The sequence below is a fragment of the Montipora foliosa genome, chromosome 6, assembly GCF_036669935.1.
Source record: "Montipora foliosa isolate CH-2021 chromosome 6, ASM3666993v2, whole genome shotgun sequence".
NCBI classification, from domain to species: domain Eukaryota; kingdom Metazoa; phylum Cnidaria; class Anthozoa; order Scleractinia; family Acroporidae; genus Montipora; species Montipora foliosa.
Window position 1 is genome coordinate 60827696 of NC_090874.1, and position 20000 is coordinate 60847695.

At 40.5% G+C, this 20000-nt stretch overlaps 4 protein-coding genes across 8 annotated transcripts in view; 3 read left to right on the top strand and 1 right to left on the bottom strand.

The window, feature by feature from the left end:
- LOC138008022 (uncharacterized) overlaps nucleotides 1-11251 on the top strand; it is a 23741-nt gene extending 12490 nt beyond the window's left edge. For both annotated transcript variants that reach the window (XM_068855190.1, XM_068855188.1), the window contains 8 exons: nucleotides 288-545; nucleotides 1553-1846; nucleotides 2505-2765; nucleotides 5278-5433; nucleotides 5550-5758; nucleotides 6477-6632; nucleotides 8151-8548; nucleotides 9012-11251. In XM_068855190.1, the coding sequence (XP_068711291.1) occupies nucleotides 288-545; nucleotides 1553-1846; nucleotides 2505-2765; nucleotides 5278-5433; nucleotides 5550-5758; nucleotides 6477-6632; nucleotides 8151-8548; nucleotides 9012-9426 (2147 nt within the window). In that variant the 3' untranslated portion in view covers nucleotides 9427-11251. The remainder of the gene's footprint in view (nucleotides 1-287; nucleotides 546-1552; nucleotides 1847-2504; nucleotides 2766-5277; nucleotides 5434-5549; nucleotides 5759-6476; nucleotides 6633-8150; nucleotides 8549-9011) is intronic.
- Nucleotides 11252-11398: 147 nt separating this feature from the next.
- On the bottom strand, nucleotides 11399-16287 carry LOC138008025 (zinc finger protein AEBP2-like). The gene is made up of 5 exons (XM_068855195.1): nucleotides 15937-16287; nucleotides 15354-15805; nucleotides 14130-14251; nucleotides 12961-13031; nucleotides 11399-12395 (listed from the first exon to the last, which is right to left on the bottom strand). The coding sequence occupies exons 1-5, from the start codon at nucleotides 16212-16214 to the stop codon at nucleotides 12248-12250; spliced, it is 1071 nt and encodes a 356-aa protein (XP_068711296.1). The 5' UTR covers nucleotides 16215-16287; the 3' UTR covers nucleotides 11399-12247.
- Nucleotides 16288-16552: 265 nt separating this feature from the next.
- LOC138008026 (zinc finger CCCH domain-containing protein 10-like) lies at nucleotides 16553-18473 on the top strand. The gene is made up of 2 exons (XM_068855196.1): nucleotides 16553-16706; nucleotides 17396-18473. The coding sequence occupies exon 2, from the start codon at nucleotides 17604-17606 to the stop codon at nucleotides 18468-18470; it is 867 nt and encodes a 288-aa protein (XP_068711297.1). The 5' UTR covers nucleotides 16553-16706; nucleotides 17396-17603; the 3' UTR covers nucleotides 18471-18473.
- A 955-nt stretch (nucleotides 18474-19428) lies between these two features.
- The window catches only part of LOC138008023 (phosphoinositide 3-kinase adapter protein 1-like), a 46673-nt gene continuing 46101 nt past the window's right edge, over nucleotides 19429-20000 (top strand). For 2 of the 4 annotated variants that reach the window (XM_068855191.1, XM_068855194.1), the window contains exons 1-2: nucleotides 19429-19569; nucleotides 19656-19757. The gene's annotated coding sequence lies outside the window, so the exon portion shown is untranslated. Of the gene's footprint in view, nucleotides 19570-19626; nucleotides 19758-20000 lie in introns of those variants that run through there. The other 2 variants (XM_068855193.1, XM_068855192.1) reach the window with 2 other exon arrangements.

Here is a 20000-nt window from a genome sequence, read left to right on the forward strand (position 1 = left end):
TCCGAGTGCCTCTTATCGGCCCAAAGAATGAACAGATAACGTGTCTGTTTTAACAAATCGGTGCGCAGTTCCCAGGAAGGGGAACCAATTGATTACAACAGCGGGCATGTTGTTCAGCGATAGAAACCCCTTTTTTATAATTTATAAAAGTCTTTTCTTTTGTTTCTGTGAATATGGCCCTTGGTCGCCATTTCTTTCTATGGCGACCGTTATGTTATCCTCACTTTTCTGCAAAAAGATGAACAGGAATTAAGCTCCCACTTTCCTCATAATCTACTGATCCTCAGGTATAGGTGAGTTTGGACGTAAAGGACGTTTACAAGGCTACATAGACGAACTGTACATATACAATAAGACACTCACCGACCAGGAGCTGAATCTACTAATAAAGAAATGCCAGGGTCCTCAAAGTACTATGGTCCTGCATCTGAGCTTTGACAAAAAAAGTGGCCCAAAATTCTTGGATGATTCTGGGCTGATGAATCACGCTTTCATGGGAGGACCATCCGCACTTCCAGGCCAACCAACCCCAGCACCGCCACCACGTAAGTATTTAACCAATGCATCGCCTAGAAATGGTTAATAAAGACCGTATCATGGTTGGTTTTAAAATGAATTGTAATTTCCAATAAATCCCTGACAGCGGATCTCACAGTTTTCTATGACCTAGAAACTCAGAGATCAGGCTTCCATATTTCAAAAGGTCACTTGCGTTATCCACTGAATGAATCACTAATCGGTAGCTTATTTAAGTGCTGCTAAAACAAATTGAGTTGTCAACTGTTGTTATGATATCTATAATTTTTTAGAGTTTCTTCTAGCCAAGAACATTCTCAGCAATGCAAGTCATCGATTTCTGTCGTTAAGTTAAAAGGTCATAAAGTTTGCTATTCATGGTCTTTTTTTATGTAATATTGTTGTTATCTAAAGGTTTCTAGATCAATGAACGTGTGAAAGGCCCAGTCCACACGTATCCGGATATTTTTTAATCCGGAACCTTTTTCTTTGCGGATTCAAAAATTTTCACCTTTACATTGAGCGACGTATCCAGGTTCAAATCAAATTTGCCCGTCCACACGTATCCGGATTCGGTCTAGTATCCAGGACTCCTCTGTTATTATTGTCAACGGAGCATGCACCATCAGGCGTGCGAGTAGGCGACTTAGTTAGCGACAAGAAAAGCGATAGCATTTCGTACAGCGGCCATGTTAAATATTTACGCAGTAAAGACTGGGTCTCAGTTTGTAACGTCATCGAATTTTCGACCATCCACACGATTTCAAGCCGGATTCACCGGATACGCGTGGACGGAAGGAGAAGACGCAAAGAAAAAAAGTTGCGGAGTCAAAAATATCCGGATAAGTGTGAACGGGACCTAATATGAACGAATTTAAATTCACGCTAGCTGAGAATGGCATTTTTTCTACTGCGGGCCAGAAAAAGGTCCACGAGAATATCCTCACCAGAAACACTCAACTCCCACTTTTTCTGGGTTTTTCCTTTCAATCTAGTTTTTCAACTTCTCTTCTTTGAATTACTTATTTCTTCTTAGCTGCCAAGGGAACTTGTGGGAATGGTGTTCAGATCAGTGCCGGGCAAGCAGATATTAAGCTTGATGGTAAAACCTTTCGAAACAAACCAATCGACGCCGTTACCATAGCGCTATGGATAACCATGACGTCAGTGAAGGGACATCATTACTTGTTTGACACGATAGGTGGTCACTCTGCGCATAAACACGATCAATATCTGCTTGTCATGACTAACGGAGCCGTGAGCTGGAGTCACAACGACCAGAATGACAAACAGCTGTTCAAAGTGACTACAGATCCTATTGTTACCGAGAGTAAGTAGCGCACAATTTGACACGAACTTAATTTTACAAGATAGAGAATTCCAGTCCAGTGACACCCGATTAGCATGTAATCGTGGAGGCGTAATGGTGTAGTGGTTACCGAACCCACCATGCCTTTGTCTAGACTGTACTTTTAGTCTGAGACAATACAACGGGTCACGTGATGTTGAGCTACAGATCTTACTTTCCCACTTTATTCACCAAATTTCATTTCCATTTTGTCCATTTAAGAGAATATGATAAGAGAATATGATATGATAATTATTAAAATATATTTTAAGATTTCCCGTGCTGCAAAGGTTATTTTTGTCTGTTGTTACCACCTTCACACAACCTGACCAACAAGGCGTCGCCTTTGAAAATACCAGCCACGCAGTAGGACACGAAACTTACTTGAGAATAATAGATATTAAATAATTTTCATCGGAATAGGGCCAAATATTGGGGTTTCACTCTCTCACTTCACATTCTCTCGGTCCATTCTTGACTCTCCGTTCAACTTTTTTACTCATTTGGGTATTTATTTGGTTCTTCTCCGTTAAAAAAAAGCATTATACAAGTCTTACTTTAGTGAGAGTCGACGCAAGATTACGTTGACAATTCTAATAGAACTAATACGATTATTAATTTTTTACATCACATCAACCAGATCAATGGGCTCACATCGCAGCAACTTACAGCATTCAAAGTGGCCAGGCCAAGATCTTTATCAACGGCAACTTGAATAAGCAAGGGCCTGGAGTGGGCAGGTTATCAGAAGACTGGGATAGCTACGCGGCGTTTGGCAAACACTCTGGCTCCGTAACTGACGTCGACACTCTAGATGAAGTCTTCATGTATAGCAGGGAGCTGTCTCCGTTTGAAATAAAAACTCTCTACGACAACTGCAATTTCGGCTCGGCTAAAACACGTAAGTCGTATTTAGGAAAAAAGGGACAACAATTGGAGTTATCGTCCTTTCTTGGTTTAACGTGGAAAAATAATCGTACTATGCGCCGCACATACTGCGAACACACTTAAGCACATTTTTTTGTAGTTGTCGTCTTTGTCGTTCTTAGAAAAATTGAAGGCGTGGTGGCCTTGTGGTTCACCCGCTGGCCCGGGTTCAGGACCTGACCGAGTTGTCACGTTGTATTTCTTAGGCAAGATACATCCCTATGCCCCATGATAGATTTTTGCAATAGGCTATTTCCGAGTTCATGTCGGCCTCCTCTTCAAAGCGAATCTAAGTGCGAAGTTTCTCTTAGAGCGGTCTTCAAATGAGTGTCGTAAAACCAAAACCAAAGTAATTACTTTGGGCAATCAAAAAGGTCGGAGACAATCCGTTAAACCAATCAAAACTCGAAGTAATTACACGTAGCTGACACAAAGCGCGGGAAAATGTGCACGCGCGAGCCACGATTGGTTTTGGTTTCACTTCTGATTGGTTGAAAAATTGGCGCGAGAACTTTGAACTAATCACTGAGTGAAGTAATGCAAAACCAAAGTAATTATCTAATTACTTTCGACACTCAATTGAAAACCGCTCTATGAAAATTAGCTTTTATTCATATGTAAAGTAATCCTAATAACCATCACAAAAACTTCGCACTTAGACGCGCTTTGAAGAGGAGGCAGACATGAACTCGGGAATGGCCTATAACCCTTATCGGAGTTATCAGCGGTTTTGCCACATGAACGAGGCTAAGGGGTCTTGTTGTATTGAATAGACCAATTTCGATATATTAAGATTCAGTCTAAAAGAAACGGCATCATCTCGAGGCTCTGGAGAATAAACTCATACAATAGTCCTTATTCACGATAGCCGCCATGTTGGTTTTCAAATTGTCATGCAAATTATCCATGCGTTATGCTGGGGGGCAAACATTGGAATAAAGGCAAATTGCGGAAAATGGGCTCGTCGAAATATTGAATTTACATTGCTAAAAGTGCATTTTAAAATTTAGAGTTAAGTACCTTTTATAATAATTTTATATCTTTTGATTGCCTCCGACATTTTGACCTTCTACTTTGTTATCTGCTCATTTTTGACTAAAAAAACATCGAAGTAACTTGTGTAATCATTCTATTTTACTACTTAAACATACAAAGAACGTGAAACAAATCTTCTGTGTGGCTAAGATGTTCGTTATAACCTCTCGAACTTGTGTTGTTTGCCCCCTCAGAAGTGTGTAGCTAATTTGCACAAATTCAACATGGCGGCTATCGTGAATAAGGTCTATTCCTTACATTTATTCCCCAGAGCCTCGAGATGAAATCTTTTGTTCACGACTGAATTTTGATATATCGAAACTGGTCTATTGACCCTTAAGCCTCTTTGCATGTAGTTTTAAACAAAAGAAAATGTGCCTGCGGGCTCAACTCCAATAAGGACCAATGCCATGCTGTGAAAGTTATTTTGGTCTCGTGCCCATGGTAGCGCAGCGAATGATAGCCAATCAGATGACATCGGGCTAAATCTAGATTGAAAATTATTATCATTGGAGGAGGCCCATGTTTGTTGGATGTGTTGTCTTTCCTCATCCTCTCTTGGTATGAGCCCTTCCGTAGGATTTACAATTTTATAGGTATATAGTTGTACCTTGTTAATTAGGTTTCGTTGTTCAGCCAACTGACTGACACACCCTTAAAACATTTTCAAATCGAAGTCTCTTGGAAGGGAGAGGTCACCGAAGAGCTGTCGACCACCTCGTTCTAGGACAAGGAGACCCTCTCGAAATTTTCCAACATTGAAATAGCCACAGTCGATCAGATCAAGTCAGTTGACTCCAACGTACACTGGCAGGATTATTATCCACGGTTGCTTGCCATTTGCTTAAAAACTCTTACCCCTCACGGACGAATTGTTGTTATGCAAATAACTTTCACAGCATGGCATTGGTCCTTATTGGAGTTGAGCCCGCAGTGTGGCCCAGTGGCTAAAGCGCTTGCCTTGAGATCCGGATATCCCGGGTTCAAGACCCCTTCTAATCACTCGTTGAATTTGTTCCTGGTATTCCCTGGTTCAACTTCCCGGCTGCACTTGTAAATAGCCAACTGGTTTGCCTCCGGCCAGTTGGGATTCTTAACAGTTGTTGTTGTGTTCTGTCGTTTCGTTGATTGTGTTTCATTGGCCCTGAAAAGCCCCTATGGGGAGTGGTCAATTAAGTATGTATGTATGTATGTATGTACTTCCGCGTGAAAAGAAGAAATGGGAGGGGCCGGAAAAGTTTCTCTCCCTTGCGCTTCTGCTTGTTTGCGTTCTTGCGTCGCCAGTGGAAACCAGGCTTCAACGCCCACTGCCTCCTCAATCGTGCCGTCAGAATATTCAATTTCTAACTCGTTCCCATGTCACGCATGAATAACGCATGAAGCTACAGTAGGCCTCGTTACTCAGAAGATTACTAGTCTCGATTCACTTTTGTTTTATCTTACCTTTGTAGCGAACACGGGCCAGATATTCTACTTTGGGTTTGATCGGGTGTCCGGAAGTGCCGTATTCGATGATTCTGGAAGCGGAAACAACGGCGAGCTCTCGAACCTCGCCACAATCGCCAAAACCAGTGGGACTTGTGGGAACGGTCTGAGGCTAAGCGGAGGTCAGTAATTATAAAGATCGGCACTGAAGAAGCCAATTTGTACAAAACAAACAAGGACTTCATTCTTGGCAGTTTATCCTTACTTAAGCACTGTTCTAATTGCTTGAATTCCTTAGGTAATATCCTCATTAATGGTGGGTTGTTGAAAAGAAAACCGTTGTTCAGCGTGACTATGGCAGTGTGGCTCAAGTTGGATTCCAATCGCGGTCAACAAACTATATTTAGCACGTGTAACCCAGACAACCCTTGGAACAGTCACGTGCAGTATTTGTTTGAAATCGACGATGGACAAGTGAAATGGTTTCATCGTAACGAAAAATCACAGGTAGGGCGCTGTTACACTGTGCAATTTTCAATTTCGTGCAACTTGTCTGGTCCATTGCGAGACAAGTTGCACCAATCACTGCCCAGTGCAACATACCTTGCAACGGCCAAAGACGTTGCGACACCAGTTGCAGAAACCCTTTGAGTTCTCTAAAGCATGCGCATTGTAACATCTGTCCTGCAACTTGTGTCGCAACGCTTTGTGGCAAAAGCCGGCGAAAATGTTCCTTTAATCTCATGTGATCATCGAAACGAGACAAGTTGCATGAAACCTTGCTCAGTGTAACACCCGTAAAACAACTTGTTTCGTAATGTGAGAAAGTCTGTAGGAATGGCGTTGCGGGACAAATGCAAGTTGCACGAAAACTCCTCGTCGGATTGAGAACACTGGTTGTCAATGTAAAAGTTTAATTGTTAATTATCAAATTCCTTGAATCCATATACAGATCCTGAAATGATTTTTCATTCAGTAAGTAACTAAATTTCCAGCTAATGCGCCGATCATTTCAAAACGTAACTCTTCTCCCGGAAAACTTTACGCCCTACCAAACCTCTCTCCTCGATGACAACTAAGTTTTGCATTATTTTCCGTCCACTACACCGAAAATAGCCTTAACATATGTCTCATGACCAATAAGACTTTTTTGATGCAAGATGCACGGCAGAAAGCTCACTTTTCCATTAAAGGTGCTTGAAAGTGTGTACTCTTGTTCTTTCAGACTGTATTTAGTGCCAAGACTACCACGCCTGTGGTACCAGCGGGGACCTGGACTCACATCAGCTGCACCTACACAGCGTCCAGCGGAAAATCAGAGATCTATGTGAATGGAGTCCTAAAGAAAGAGGAGTTTACTGGCGCGGGAACTCTCTCCCAGGTAACTGAGAAGAACTGTCACATCTCAGATTTACTCAAGTTTTCATGAATAAATTTTCTTATTAAAAACTGATCTACGGATATTAGATTTCCAGCATTTTCCTTGGCTCGCCGGACAACGGCTATCAGTTCCTAAAGCCTGGATCGTTTTCACTGTCAGGCAACAAAAAAATAAAATCAAAACCGTTCAATGAAATAAGATAAAAACTTGGAATGTTGTAGGAGACACATTTATAAATCACCTCACAAGTTCTCAGGTCTGTGCGGTACATTGTTTCTGAGTTATTTGTATGGAGCTGCCCACCCTACGAGAAGAGCCTTTCTAAAACTTACCAGAGGGCGAGAAAAAGAGGCTCTGCAGACAACGTGTCAAGTCTTTTAGGTCGCCGCAGCCCACCTTTCTGGGCTAGCCACTCCAGTCAAACCGGTTTAGGCAACGCGCGTTCATATTTTTAACAAGGCGAAGGTCAAAATCGAGCCTTCAGTACGAAAATCAACATGGCGTCTTGAAGTGCGATCGAGACTTGGCCTGGGTTTGAAACTGTCTCCAAGCAACGGCTCGGGCATACTCAATAAAGACTTAACACGATTTCTGCTGAGTCCTTTCTTTCTCGTCGAGTTAAGAAAGGCTCTGCTGGCAGGGTGGGAGCCGCCACGTTGGTGCACCAATATGGCGGCCAGAAATCCACACGAACATCTGGAATTCATTTAGCGATGAAAGCGCTTAGTTTTCGCTCATCAGATAAAATACATGTGTATCATGAACACATCTCCTAATGTACTTGAAACGCTCAGACTGCTGAGATTCATAGGCATAGGCAGTTTTTTCAACCAAATAAATTTGTATCATGGTGTCACGCAAGGTGACAATTCGGAAATTCGAAACGCTGTATTTTCGAAACGAAGAACGTCATGGAAATCGAAACTTGAAAAAAGATTTATTTCTTCGCCATCTTCAACCTCCGAAAGATAAAAATTCAAAACACCTTGCGGTTTTGATGTTAGAATTTGATGACGTCATTGCTGTACCTAATATGGTCAAGGAACGCGTCAGCAATAATGAGAGCTGAACACACTTTTGCAGTTATGAGAAAAAATGGCCGACAAAAGCAGTTTTGGATCGGAATTGACCGAGGCAGAAATCGATGCTTTAGTCGACAATACTCCCCCCTGGAACACCAAAGAAGAGTTGTTGATCCTGGAGTTTTTAATAAAACAATTTTCTACTCGGGCTTGCTGGATATAAAATGATTCTAACCAACTCGACGTTATCTATCACTTCGCATTCAGCGCGTCCTCGTAGATTAATTGTTAATTATTCGTCAACCACTAGATTTCTGATTACCCCAACCACAACAGGGTCTCGGCGATGCCTTTGTAGACCTAAGTGATACCAAGGTAGGCAGTGCTTTTCCGCTTTCTTCTAATCTCTAATCTACACCAATAAGCTCCTTGTTAAACAATACAAATTTTCACTTTTGATAATATTCTCCTGATGGCTGATTGTGGTTTTCTCCAGGACTGGGCAGGAAAAATAAGCATCGGAAAATCTTACGATAAAGCAGCTAATGGACAGTGGATTGAACAGAACAAGCTCTATGGCATCATAGATGAGTTCTACCTGTTTGAGCGTGCTTTAAAACAAAACGAAGTCACCTTGCTGGCTCAGACGTGCAATTATCATAGGATAGTTCTTCACTATGGCTTTAATCTCTTCACTGGTAAAACGGTGTATGATCAATCCGGTCTCGCTAACAATGGTATAGCCATAAACGGATCGGCTTCATCCAGTAATGGGACATGCGGAAAATCAGTTAATATGACCATGGGGCAAATTAAAATACCAGGAGATTCTTTCAGGGAAAAACCTCAAAAGGCTATTTCGATATCAGTCTGGATTAATCTACAAACAAACAGGTTAGATTTCACTGTTAGCTTCATCTACAGCGTGTATGTTGTGTTAAATCGAATACGAGTGCGTTTATTTCAAACTTTGAGGTGAGGCTGGGAGGTGCTATATCAACAGAGGGTGTGGTCATTCGAGTAGGGTCGATTTTGATAGAATTCAACGTTTCTGTTCGAAAGGAACCAAGAGAAGAAAATAATGTGAATAAGCCTATTGTTTTAGCAAAAAAAAAAAGCTGACCGGTAGCTAGGGACGGTCGTTTTAAACTACCTGTTAAGGGGAGGTGCGTAAATCGGCAGGGGGTACTCCTTCGAGAGTAAGCAATCAAGAATAAGGTATTACGAGTTCTCTTCAATGGCAAATGTCAATGATGAGGGGTAAATCTTTCTATCAGGCAACTGTTTTCCACAGATAATTCTACTATATACAGCAAGATGTTTTTACTACGTTTAACTCTATTTTACACCACTCTAGGGGTCGTCATGAGATATTCAACACAATCGGTAGCCATTCGGATCACAAACACGACCAATACGACTTCGCAGTGAAGGATGGAAAAGTCATGTGGTATCACCACCAAGAAAACGACAAGGAAGTTTTCAACGTCGTTACACTCCCCGTCATTCCCGCTCGTCGCTGGAGCCACGTGGTTGCTCTGTATGACTCAGCCGCCATGCTGGCTAAAGTTTACGTGAATGGTATTCTTGTCAAGCAGAAGTCTGCTAGCGGGGACCTCTCGCAGGACTGGGGACATTTTGCTGGAATTGGAAGACATTTTTATGAGGGCACATATCTATCAGGACTCATCGACGAATTTATCATTTATAATTATGCTCTCGGCGAAAACGAGATCAAGTTTTTAGCGCAAGGACGATGCTCTAGAAAGTAAAAGAAACAAATTAAGTAACTTTTTTATAAGAAAAGATTGTAAAAAACATTTTTATCGGGAAACGAAGCATTTTCCGTATTTTTATATTCAAACCACAGCGAAAAGGCTGTTCCTAGTACTAGTAAACAAACGTAAACGGGTTGGATCTACTGGGTAGAAGCCACCATTTTGCCTTCCACTCCCAGGTTGTCATAAAATCCTATACATTGCGTAAGTCAGTTAAGGGAAAGACAGTCACGAACTAAACAATTCCTAATCCGTGCTTGAATCGTTCATTGCCTGGAAAGCCCAGTGGGAATTGGTTCTTGTTAGCAACTTCAACTTTTCTGAAGAACTTGCATAAATAAATGCAATCAATCTTTCCCTTTCCCTGCAAGCAGGTCTCTTTTCTTTTTTTGTGTTCGCTAGGCTGACGAATACGGGAGGAGACCTCTGCCATGGGTCGAAACTCACTTTGATCCACCTTGGACGGCAGTGTTCTGACAGGGTTGTAGCAAAGAATAAATTCATCCGGTTCCGGTTGAAGGTTCTATTGAAGCGGTTCGTGCTCTGAGCATCAAAGGGACCTGGTAACAGGTTTGTTCCCAGTGTCTCGCAACACCCGGAACGCACAACAGTACTCAAAACCAACGCTTTTATTTCATTTCCAGTGTCGATAAATTCTAGTGATAATTCAGTAGACAGGCAGATATTTAATGTTTTTTTTTTTGTTAACACATCCAATGACTTTTAAACTTCGTAGAGAATAATTTGCGATCGTTGCGGGTCACTTCGATCGACCCCAAAATTCAGCCGGCGATCATCCCTTTCTCAAGCGGCGATTTTCACCTGCAGCCGGCGATTAGCGACATCCCTGTTGTTGAAAACGCATGCCCTCGTTTGCTGATTGTGACTTGAGCCCACTGTGTCTCGCGCATTCTTTAACGTAATTCCGCTGTTGTTAAGGGGGGTGGCACTTAACCACAGAAAGACAATGGTTACTAAGGAAGCTTTTTAGTCAAAGAGCACTACAAAAAGGTTGCATGGATGGTTCTATCAAGTAACTTTTTCAGTGGAAATCTGACATCACTTTAATCACAAGGTGCATACGCAACTAGTCCCCGTCCTCTGCCGTGAGTTTCAGTGAAAAACAGTTAAAGGCCCCCAGGAAACGAAAGAGGCGTTTTTTAAACGGATGGGAACCGTTCCATCTCTTTTCGTAAACTGTAGCATGGAATTTCTATTTGGACAAAAAATGGCACTGATATTTTGGAAAGTGTGTCAAAGAAGGACCTTCTGACGTCATAATGTTTTGTGAAATAATTTCTTTTAAAATCCATGCTACAGATTTTGTGTTAGAATGTTCTCATACTGTTGCGTTAAAAAATTGAAAACAACATAGTTAACTCGCTGAGTTTTTGGGCATTTGATGTTTTGGTCACACGATTGACCAAATATGGTTGTGAGTCGAATCATACAAAGGAATGTTACATAGAACACATTTGGCAAGAAAGGATTTCTGTAGAGTTAAAGGAATTCGAGAAATGACAATTTGAAGGGGTCTATGGCAACGGATTGGTAGTTGAGAGCCACCTCCCTTAAGTGAAATGCGAAGTAACACGTGGGGATTCGGTCCCTAAGTAACCGCCGCGCATGCTCAACACAGTGAGTTTCAACACGTGGCAGAGGTCTCTTTTCTCGCACTCCTCTCAGCCCAGCGAACGCAAAAGAAAAGACACCTCTGCTAACAGGGAAACCTACTCTCAAGAGAAAAAGGGAGAAGGATGGAGAGCGCTGCTCCCCGACCCTAAAGGTGATGCTTTGTTCAAGAGTAATCCCTACCACACCTCCAATCCCACCCCTCTCCTTGCGACCCAGTGACCGTATTGCTTTATGTATTTACTTGAATCTCAAAAGAAAATCTACGATTGGCGAACCAAAGTTCGGCCAATAAACACAAAGTAAACGGGAAATCTGATTCACAGCCTGTCAATAGGTAGAAAATGTTCTTTTACTGCAAAGCGACTTACGTATAACTTTTTATTATAGATAAACACTAATGAAATACCAAGTGAGCTTTCGTGCGAAAACATGATATCTTTACACATGAAAAGGTTACTGTTGCCTTTCGTGAAATGATTTAGTATTTCATTGGTGTTTATATAATAAATAGAATATCAGCATTGCCACTTGGAGATACGGAATTTCTCTTCTCGCGTTGAAAAATATTTCAATCGTTCGCTGCGCTCAGTCGTGAAATATTTCAACACTCGAAGAGAAATTCGCATCTCCGCGCGGCCACGTAATATCCTCTATGTACAGCGTGTCACTTTTCTGTCAAAATCAAAGATTGCACGACAATAAACAGGTGAACTGTCTTATTAAACTGTCTATACAACGGTTTACCTTTTTTCCGTCTCAATAAGCGTTAAGTTTTCGGCAATCAAGAAACCACATCTTACTTCGTGTCTTTCCAGGGAAATTTTTCATCTTTACAACACAGTGTTTAGAGTACACAAGGCCATAAATGCTAAGACCGTGAAGCTTTCTATTCTGATCTCTTCCGCCCTACTCCAAAAACAGTAAGCGTTCAACCCAATGTTTACACTTTCTGACCTAAACAATGGGACTGGCGGCACCTCGAAAACTCTAAGGACGAAAAAGGAACAGACTGTTGATGCGCTAGAGGTGATAACCCAAACAATATTCATCACAAACAGCGAACATTAATTAAAATCCCGTGATCCTGACAAAATGAGGCAGGTGTTAAATACAATAATACAAATTTAAGTTAGTATAAACAAAAGGGGTTAACTGGTGAACACAAAACCTCCTCTTGGTGTTATTTTCGATGATGCTTTCTGTGAGAGAGACGCCTGTAAAAAGAAGGATCCAATTCTGCGGCCACGTCGTTTGGTAGCTGAGAGATGTGTACAGTTTTCGTCCTGTGCTTCTGTACATCATTCAACGGTACCCACTCATCCGGTAATCTGTTGACAAGACGTGATATTGTTCAAATAACTAGGTGCAGTTTAGAGTAGACAATCAAATTTTAATCACTCTTTGAGAAGCACTCTTTAAGAATCACTTATTGATGACATGGTGATCAAAAAATATTTAGAGATTCAATTTACTAGTGATTAATTAGCAACATTCCTTCAAGCCTGAATTGTTCCAGGATTTCCTTTCATTTAATACTGCTCAAGGAACGTTAACTGCAATGATTAGCGCCTTGACTTGATTCTCTCCGCAGTTTTGAGGTGGTTGATAAGAAATGTGAAACCTTAAATAAGTCTCACCAACACGATGATCTGCCGGTATGACAAAAGTTAATACATGAAAGTCATATATATTTGAAATGCGGAGCGAATCAAGTCAAGGCGCTGATCGTCGCAGTTATTAATTAACGTTCCTTGAGCAATATCAGGCGTGAACGAATGTTGCTAATCACTAGTAAATGGAATCTCTAAGCATTTTTTTGATCACCAAGTCATCAATAAGTGATTTTTAAAGAGTGCTTCTCAAAGAGCGATTAAAATTCGATTTTGTACTCACATGTCTTCTGGCAACCACCTCAAAAGCACATCCACTTCACCATTCTTCTCTTCAGTTCTTCGTCCAAGAACCTAAAAAGAACAAAGGAAAAGAAGTATAGGAACACAGAATGACTCTCCTCTTTTCACAACCCAGTTAACTTTATTTCTATGGACAAGGTGCTTTGGAGTTTTTTCTCCTTTGTGAACTTTCAGAACCTGTGTTTATGATTACATCTGGGTATACAAAATCTTTCCACCTTTTAAAAACGGACTATAGGCAACTAATGGATAACGTTATCTGGCATGAGAAATAATTTGACCAGGCCAGAATGAGATTGTGTACAACAGTGTGAAAGAGAATATTAAGACGTTTTCCTTGGTCTGTGTTTGAGGAAAAGAATGAGAATCGAATGAAATACTTCTTGCGAATAATGTAACAACGCTTTTTTTTTACACCAAATTTCCTACCGAAGGAAGGTGTTAGTAACTTATTGATCATTGTGGAGAATGGCAAACATTGAAAAGATGTTTTTAAAATTTGGGGAACGTAATCAAGCATACCATTATGGGATTCCATTTTTGTCTCCTTTTAAGATCAAAGTATGGCCAAAAGAAGATACACAACTTGAGATATGCAAGCTATATCACTAGTCATGTTTTTACAATCCGTAAGCAGGTGATGCTTTAAGCATTATTTTTAAATGATGGACAAAAAGCTGCCTCGTTTCATTGATAAGGAAGTTCGAATGTTCACTGCTAAAAAATGGAAAACACCTGCTAATCATGCCACCTTGTTGACAAGAGTCCTTACAAAAACTTACTACCCAGGATATTGAACTCCCTAAGTTTGCTAAAGACAACAAACACTCCATCATTGGGACTATACATTGTAAATTAAAGCAGAAAACAATAAAACTGAAAAAAACAAAACAAAACAAAAAAACAAAACAGAAGAACTTTTCTCTAGTAACCAAATATTGCTAAAAGTATTCTCTATGGGTGGGAGAAAATAGCTATTGGGTGCATACTATTTTGACAAAAATACTCCAGCATTTTATTTATCAATCCTCATGTTGCCCTCCTACATGTATACACAATTAAGAAAAGATGTCCACTTTTAATACAACTACCAGATGTGACACTTCGTACGTTTCTTGGTCAACACACCTGCAAGTACACACGACTTACCTTGCTTTGAAAGACAATTTTTGCTCCATCTATTCCTAATCTGTAGCATGATAAAGGCATAACATATGGGAGTTTCTCTTTTATTTTTGTCACTGCATGTTGGTTTATGAAGTCTTCTTTTGCTATTTGAATAAAAAAAAAAAACAAGACCTTTTTATTACACACACAAGCCAGACATTTCTTTATAACAGGTGATCTTTCTCCTAGACTGGCATACAGGGTGTTCCATATAAACCAAAACTTACATGTAGCACTTCACATTACACTCTAATCAGTTAAGTCTGTTCCATAACCAGATTATAGGACAGGTTTCTTTTTTCAATTATTATTTTTCTTTCCATAAGTTCTGCTGTGGCATTTCATTGTCCTTTTTTCTGGAAAATGAGGGAGTCAGCAGGGAAAGGCACAGGAGAAATAGAGCATAAGAAGAAAGTGCATCGCAGCGTGACAATTGCAAGACACACACATTAATGACCTATCAACCTTGTTGAGCCAATAGCAGCTGTACAGCCAGGGCATAAGGACAAAACATCACTAGAAAATGAAAAACATGAATTTTTGGTAGAAAAACAACATATGTAAGCATACACTTTTACTTGCCTTCCAACTTGTTCATAAATTTCAAAATCTAAAAGCTTCCATTAGTTCACTCGGTGTGCATGTCATGATTGTTGAGAATGGCAAAATGTAGTTTTCTGACTATTGCCATGTGATCTCCAGGGCAGTCGCCAGAAAAAAAATTATGACTGAGGCAATGTCATGGTTAAATTATCTTCTTAGGTACTATTTAGGTGTTTTATAAGAGGATTACATTTTAAAGGAAACACTGAGGCAAGTGACTCTGTTTGCCCTCATACTGGCTACGGACCTGATCTCTGGCCAACGTGATGTTCTCATTTTCATGCTAAAAGTGAAAAACGATGAAATGTACCAGTTCATGGGGTGTAACCAACGTTTTACAATCTTTCTTTTTTTTTTTCAGATAATAATGTTTAAATCAAAATGGGAACATCTTTGACTCAATTGTAAAACTTTATATAAGCCATCAGTTTCTCCATTCGTCAGAAAGAGGCATATTCTAACTCCCATGATAGACGTATGCCTTTTAACATCACGGTTGAGAAGTGTCCATCACGGACAGATTACAACTTGGCAAGTCCCTCCCGGAAAGTAAATTTAAGTCTTATTAAAATGTAGTTTTTGCATAGAAAAAGGTCTGCTCACCTTGGGCTGGAGGTCTCGCTTGTCGTAGTATCTTAATTTTCTTCTTCTTCTTTTTGATTGATTTCTTAGGAGAGGACTGCAAATTTTCACTTTTTTGCTTTTTTGTTGGCCTCGAGTCGTTAAAATGTGAGGGTACATGCCTGGCCAATCCTTCTCTAGACGAAAAAGTCAATGCACATCCACTGATCATACACTTAAATGGTTTAGCACCAGTGTGAACGTTAACATGCTTAGAAAGCCACGAGTGTGATAGACTCGGCTTGTCAAACACCTTGCAACCTTCCCACAAGCACACGAAAACGTCTTGGGAAGACATCGGCTCGACGTGAGCGGTTCTAACATGTTCGGATAATTCTGCGGCATTTTGAACAGATGCATGGCACGAAATCCACTTGCATTTTACGATTGTTTCATCCTTATTTGTGACAACTTTTGAACAAGCTCTTGTCTTTCTGCAGAACATAAAATAAATTCGACTGTTGGGTCAGCAAAAAAGAATTCAGTTCGTCCGATCTTGCGATCTTGGACAATGCTGCAAAGGAGAATACTACTTAGCACCAAATGATTAAGAAATCACACTTACTCCTTATAGCTTACACCTGAACAAGGTGAATCGTTACTTCGTAGTTCTTTCGGTTTGGGATCGCTAGTGTCATCGTTGAAGATGCGAGAGTTGTTCTCGACGGCGGCGGACTCCTCGTGTTCAGAGAATTGTTTCAAATCTCTTTCCAGACAGTTCTCATTTCCTCTTATCTCTAGTTCTGGAGTACTACACAAGCTACTTGGTGTTGCAGTTCCGAGTGATTCAATGTCCATCATTGTGTGACAGAGACGCGATTCAAACTGTTCGAGGTCCGCCATGTTTTGCTTGTTGCCACAATCACATGGAATTAAAAAACGTTTGTTTTGAGTTCACCAATCAGCCACGCGAAGAGTGGGGAGAAATTACAAGCTGTTTTATACGTACAAGATTGTCTCCAAATGACGTAACGTGTCTAGCATAAAAAAAGCGGTAAAAAATAACAGGATCCAGAAACAAAATGCGTAAAATATTTGTTTGTTAGTTTCAAGTCTTTCTCAATTTTGACAAAAAAAATGACAACGTTCTTTTTTATCAAATAAAAAAGTTATGGAAACTCAGTACCACCATCATGCAGTCCCTTTCCAAATATGGACATGTTCATGATGTCATCTGAACACGTGTCATGTTAACAGCTTGTCCCCCATTTTGGATTCGAGGGAACGAAGCGTTGCAGTACGTATATATTCTTTTGGGCGATCATCACCATTAAATTTGCTTCTAAAGCAAAGCAAGAAGTGCTAAGCGAAAGGCGCCGTAGGATACCAGGCAAAGTATGCGCTATTTCATTGTTGAGTTAATTAAGCGAGCGGAGTTTAGTAGCTCTTAAACTTTGGATTATAACAATGCCGAATCTGCGACTCTCGCCTCGTGTGTCATCGAGTCCATTCACAGTTTCATGTGTGTAAAGGTTATTTCAGATATAAGTAATGACTCCAAAAATTCTGCTGTAGTTTTCTTTTAAAGGGTTTCTGATAGTCTTTTCGTATTTTTGAACATCACACACGTAACGTTTTATCTATATCTCGAGTTTCACGAGGGCGGCCACGTTTGGACTATGAATTTTCTTGGCCGCATCTTTCTCATCTAAGTTGCATACTTGGAGGGTCGTGTTCATTGATTTTGAGTGAAGATTTCCCTGTCTAATGCCCTTGAGGGATATGCCTTCGAGTGTATACACCATCGGTCTCTAGTTTCGTTCTGTGATTTTCGTTTTATGATTAATTTTGTGTCGTTATTGAGAATATGACTTTAAAGCAAATGAAATAAAACTTGATTTGGTTTTTGAGTGCATGTGGCCGTAAGTTTTTCATCAGCATCAATCTAATGGTTTCTCAAAGGAGAACAGTTATTATGCGGTGAGATTTATTTGTATGTGCTGAGCGGTACCTCACCTTTAAAGCTGTTAAATTACCCATTTCATATGACCTAACCTTTTGCATTTTGCGCTTCCGTTACGCAGCATTCCAGTCCGCCTGACTTGCGTGTCGCAAAGCATCAGTGAATTTACGCAGAAGCCTCGCAGCAGGTTTGCAGACAGCATCTTGGCAGCATTTGCAGCGATAGCCTGTGATTCTGTTGTCTGGTGAGCCCCCCTTGACTGTTAGAATCGAAAGCGCTTATTGACCAGCATCTATTGACTGTGCAATAACCTAAATAACCCTGCCTCAATGGATATGCATGAAAACCCCAAAGATAATGATACCAACAATAATGCCACCGATAAGAACCTTGATGTCAAAGACTTGATCTGTCGTGATTATCAGCGTGGTGTGTGCACTCGCGGCCCTAAATGCAAATTTCAGCACCCAGATGGGATGGGAACTGAGCTCACCAACAGCCCAATGATTTGCCGAGACTATCAGAATGGCAAATGTCAACGCTCAACTTGCAAGTACCTGCATCTGTCAAACAATGAAGAGAAGATATTTTTGCGAACAGGTCAAATGCCACCGAAACGTGATTCCTTTTATGCTAACAGAGGTGAGCCAACCAGAGCTGGACCTAATGATCCTGTCTGCAAAGATTACCTAAACAGGAAGTGTTCAAGGGGGCAAGGCTGTCGATATCGTCATGTATTTGAAGATGGTCCAGATTCAGATTATGGGGGCTATGGTTTTGATGGTCCATATGGTAAACGACGCCGGGAATCCTATGATGGTCAGAATTATTACTACCTTGTGGATGAAAATGAATCGTTACGACGCAAAGTGGCCGACCTCCAGAAACAGGTCACCGACTTGAAGGCAACAAATGAAGTTCTTTTGGAACAGAATGCAAAGTACAGAAATCAGATAGGTGAACGCAGCAGTCACAATGGCGGTGGAAGCAATAACACAACCGGCTACCCCTCCACCTATGCTACAAGCAGCAGTCAGTCTTATGCCACATCATATCCACCACAAGATAGCTATCCTGCAAAGAATACTTATACCACTTACACCTTTACACCTACAGCAGCAAGTAGTACATATACTTCTGCAACCAGCTACACTTCCAACTCTGCCTATGGTGCTGGCTATACCAAGTTTGATTAGCTTTATGTTAATTACAGCATGCATACCATGTTCCCGTAACAAGCGTTGTTTCCACCATGCACATGCTTTTAGATAGATTTTTCGAACTAGTTCAGTGTTAAAAATAAAAAGTTTTGCATGGAACAGGTGACATTTTTCACAAAACTACAGGGTAACTGTAATAAAATATCACACAGTATTCTTTGTGTTTAGTCAACAGTGAGCTTGACATGCTCTTTTTGTACAATGCAAAAGGGACCTCTTGATTGACAGTTTTAACTTTGAATTGTCAGAGCTTGCATAGTTTTTTTTTTAAAGTTTAATTCATCAAAAACACTACTATGTTGGATATTGTACAAAAAAGTTTTTTTGGTGTAATTTCATTGTTTTTTGTTTTCAGTAAAATTTCGTTCGAAATGGTGGAATAAGTTACTTGTAGGCAATGGGAGATCTCTTGGTTCTATCTGATTCCCACAATGTAATATTTTGGAGTGCGTGGGCTCAGAACCTTCCCTTCCCTACCCCTGCTGGTAAAATTTCGGCGCTACGTCTCTTCCTAAAATCGCCAGAACGAGCATCTCGAGGAACCCACCAAAAGAGTGAAATGAAACGATCGATAGAGTACCTTTAATGTAATTCCACGAACTTGACAAAACTGTGATATTGAACAAAGAATGACTGGATTCCTTAGTATTTAAAATGAAATTAATCCGAGAATCAGCGCAGTAGCACGTATTACGCCATAAACCGTGTCCTGTTGACAGCTATTTCCTGTTCTCTGGAGTTTGCGCCCACATTTTCGTGATAGGTTTCAAAACGGCTTCGTGCAATGCGCAGTGTTTCACTTTTTCTGCCAAAGACCCCAAAGAGTTGTCTGTTTCAGTGAAATATCTCAAGTGCAACGCCTGCTTGAACAATTAGTGTCAAGACTTCCTTTTCAGCTCATCCCTTCCATATAAGGAGTGGTGACTTCGAATTCTCAGACGACGTGCAGTGAAGCCATCCTGAACCAAGGAAGAAAGACTGTTTGATGCTGTTCGTTTGATAATTTCTGCATCTCTTGTACTTGCGTCGTGTAAATATAGAAAAACTATCGAAAGGGCAATATTTTGATCAACAGGTCAGTATACTTGGCTAAATGCTTATAAATTTGTTTTACCGCTAGCTATAATCCTTAAACCCAACCAGTTTACTTCATTTCGACAGAGGGAAGAGTAAATGCTTGCAAAGCACAACTCATCACCAGAAGCTCGCTCCCTACAACCGGGCTGTTTTTTCACCAGCTATTTTCCCTGATCAATCTAAGAAGTAAGTTAAAGACATTCTTGTTCTTATGGCATTATAAGCATCAATTGAGAGCTGAATACCTCGTGCAATGTTCACATATCCAATGGTCACATATCCAAATTGCTTAGTACATTTCCCTGCTTCTTTCTTTCGTGGACACGAACTATGAATTAGAATGTTAATGAAAGGTCATGGCATGTAATGATGTTTCCATGTTAATTTTTAAAGTTTGGAGTTCCTTTAAGAGATGTATAGGTGTAGTAA

Coding starts and splice junctions, on each gene's coding strand:
- LOC138008025 (XM_068855195.1), bottom strand. CDS start 16,214: ATGGCGGACCTCGAACAGTTTGAATCGCGTCTCTGTCACACAATGATG. Junction 13,032..14,129: donor AAATTGTCTTTCAAAGCAAG/GTAAGTCGTGTG, acceptor TGTTCTTTTTAG/GTTCTTGGACGAAGAACTGA. Junction 12,396..12,960: donor AGGTGGTTGCCAGAAGACAT/GTGAGTACAAAA, acceptor TCTTGTCAACAG/ATTACCGGATGAGTGGGTAC.
- LOC138008026 (XM_068855196.1), top strand. CDS start 17,604: ATGGATATGCATGAAAACCCCAAAGATAATGATACCAACAATAATGCC.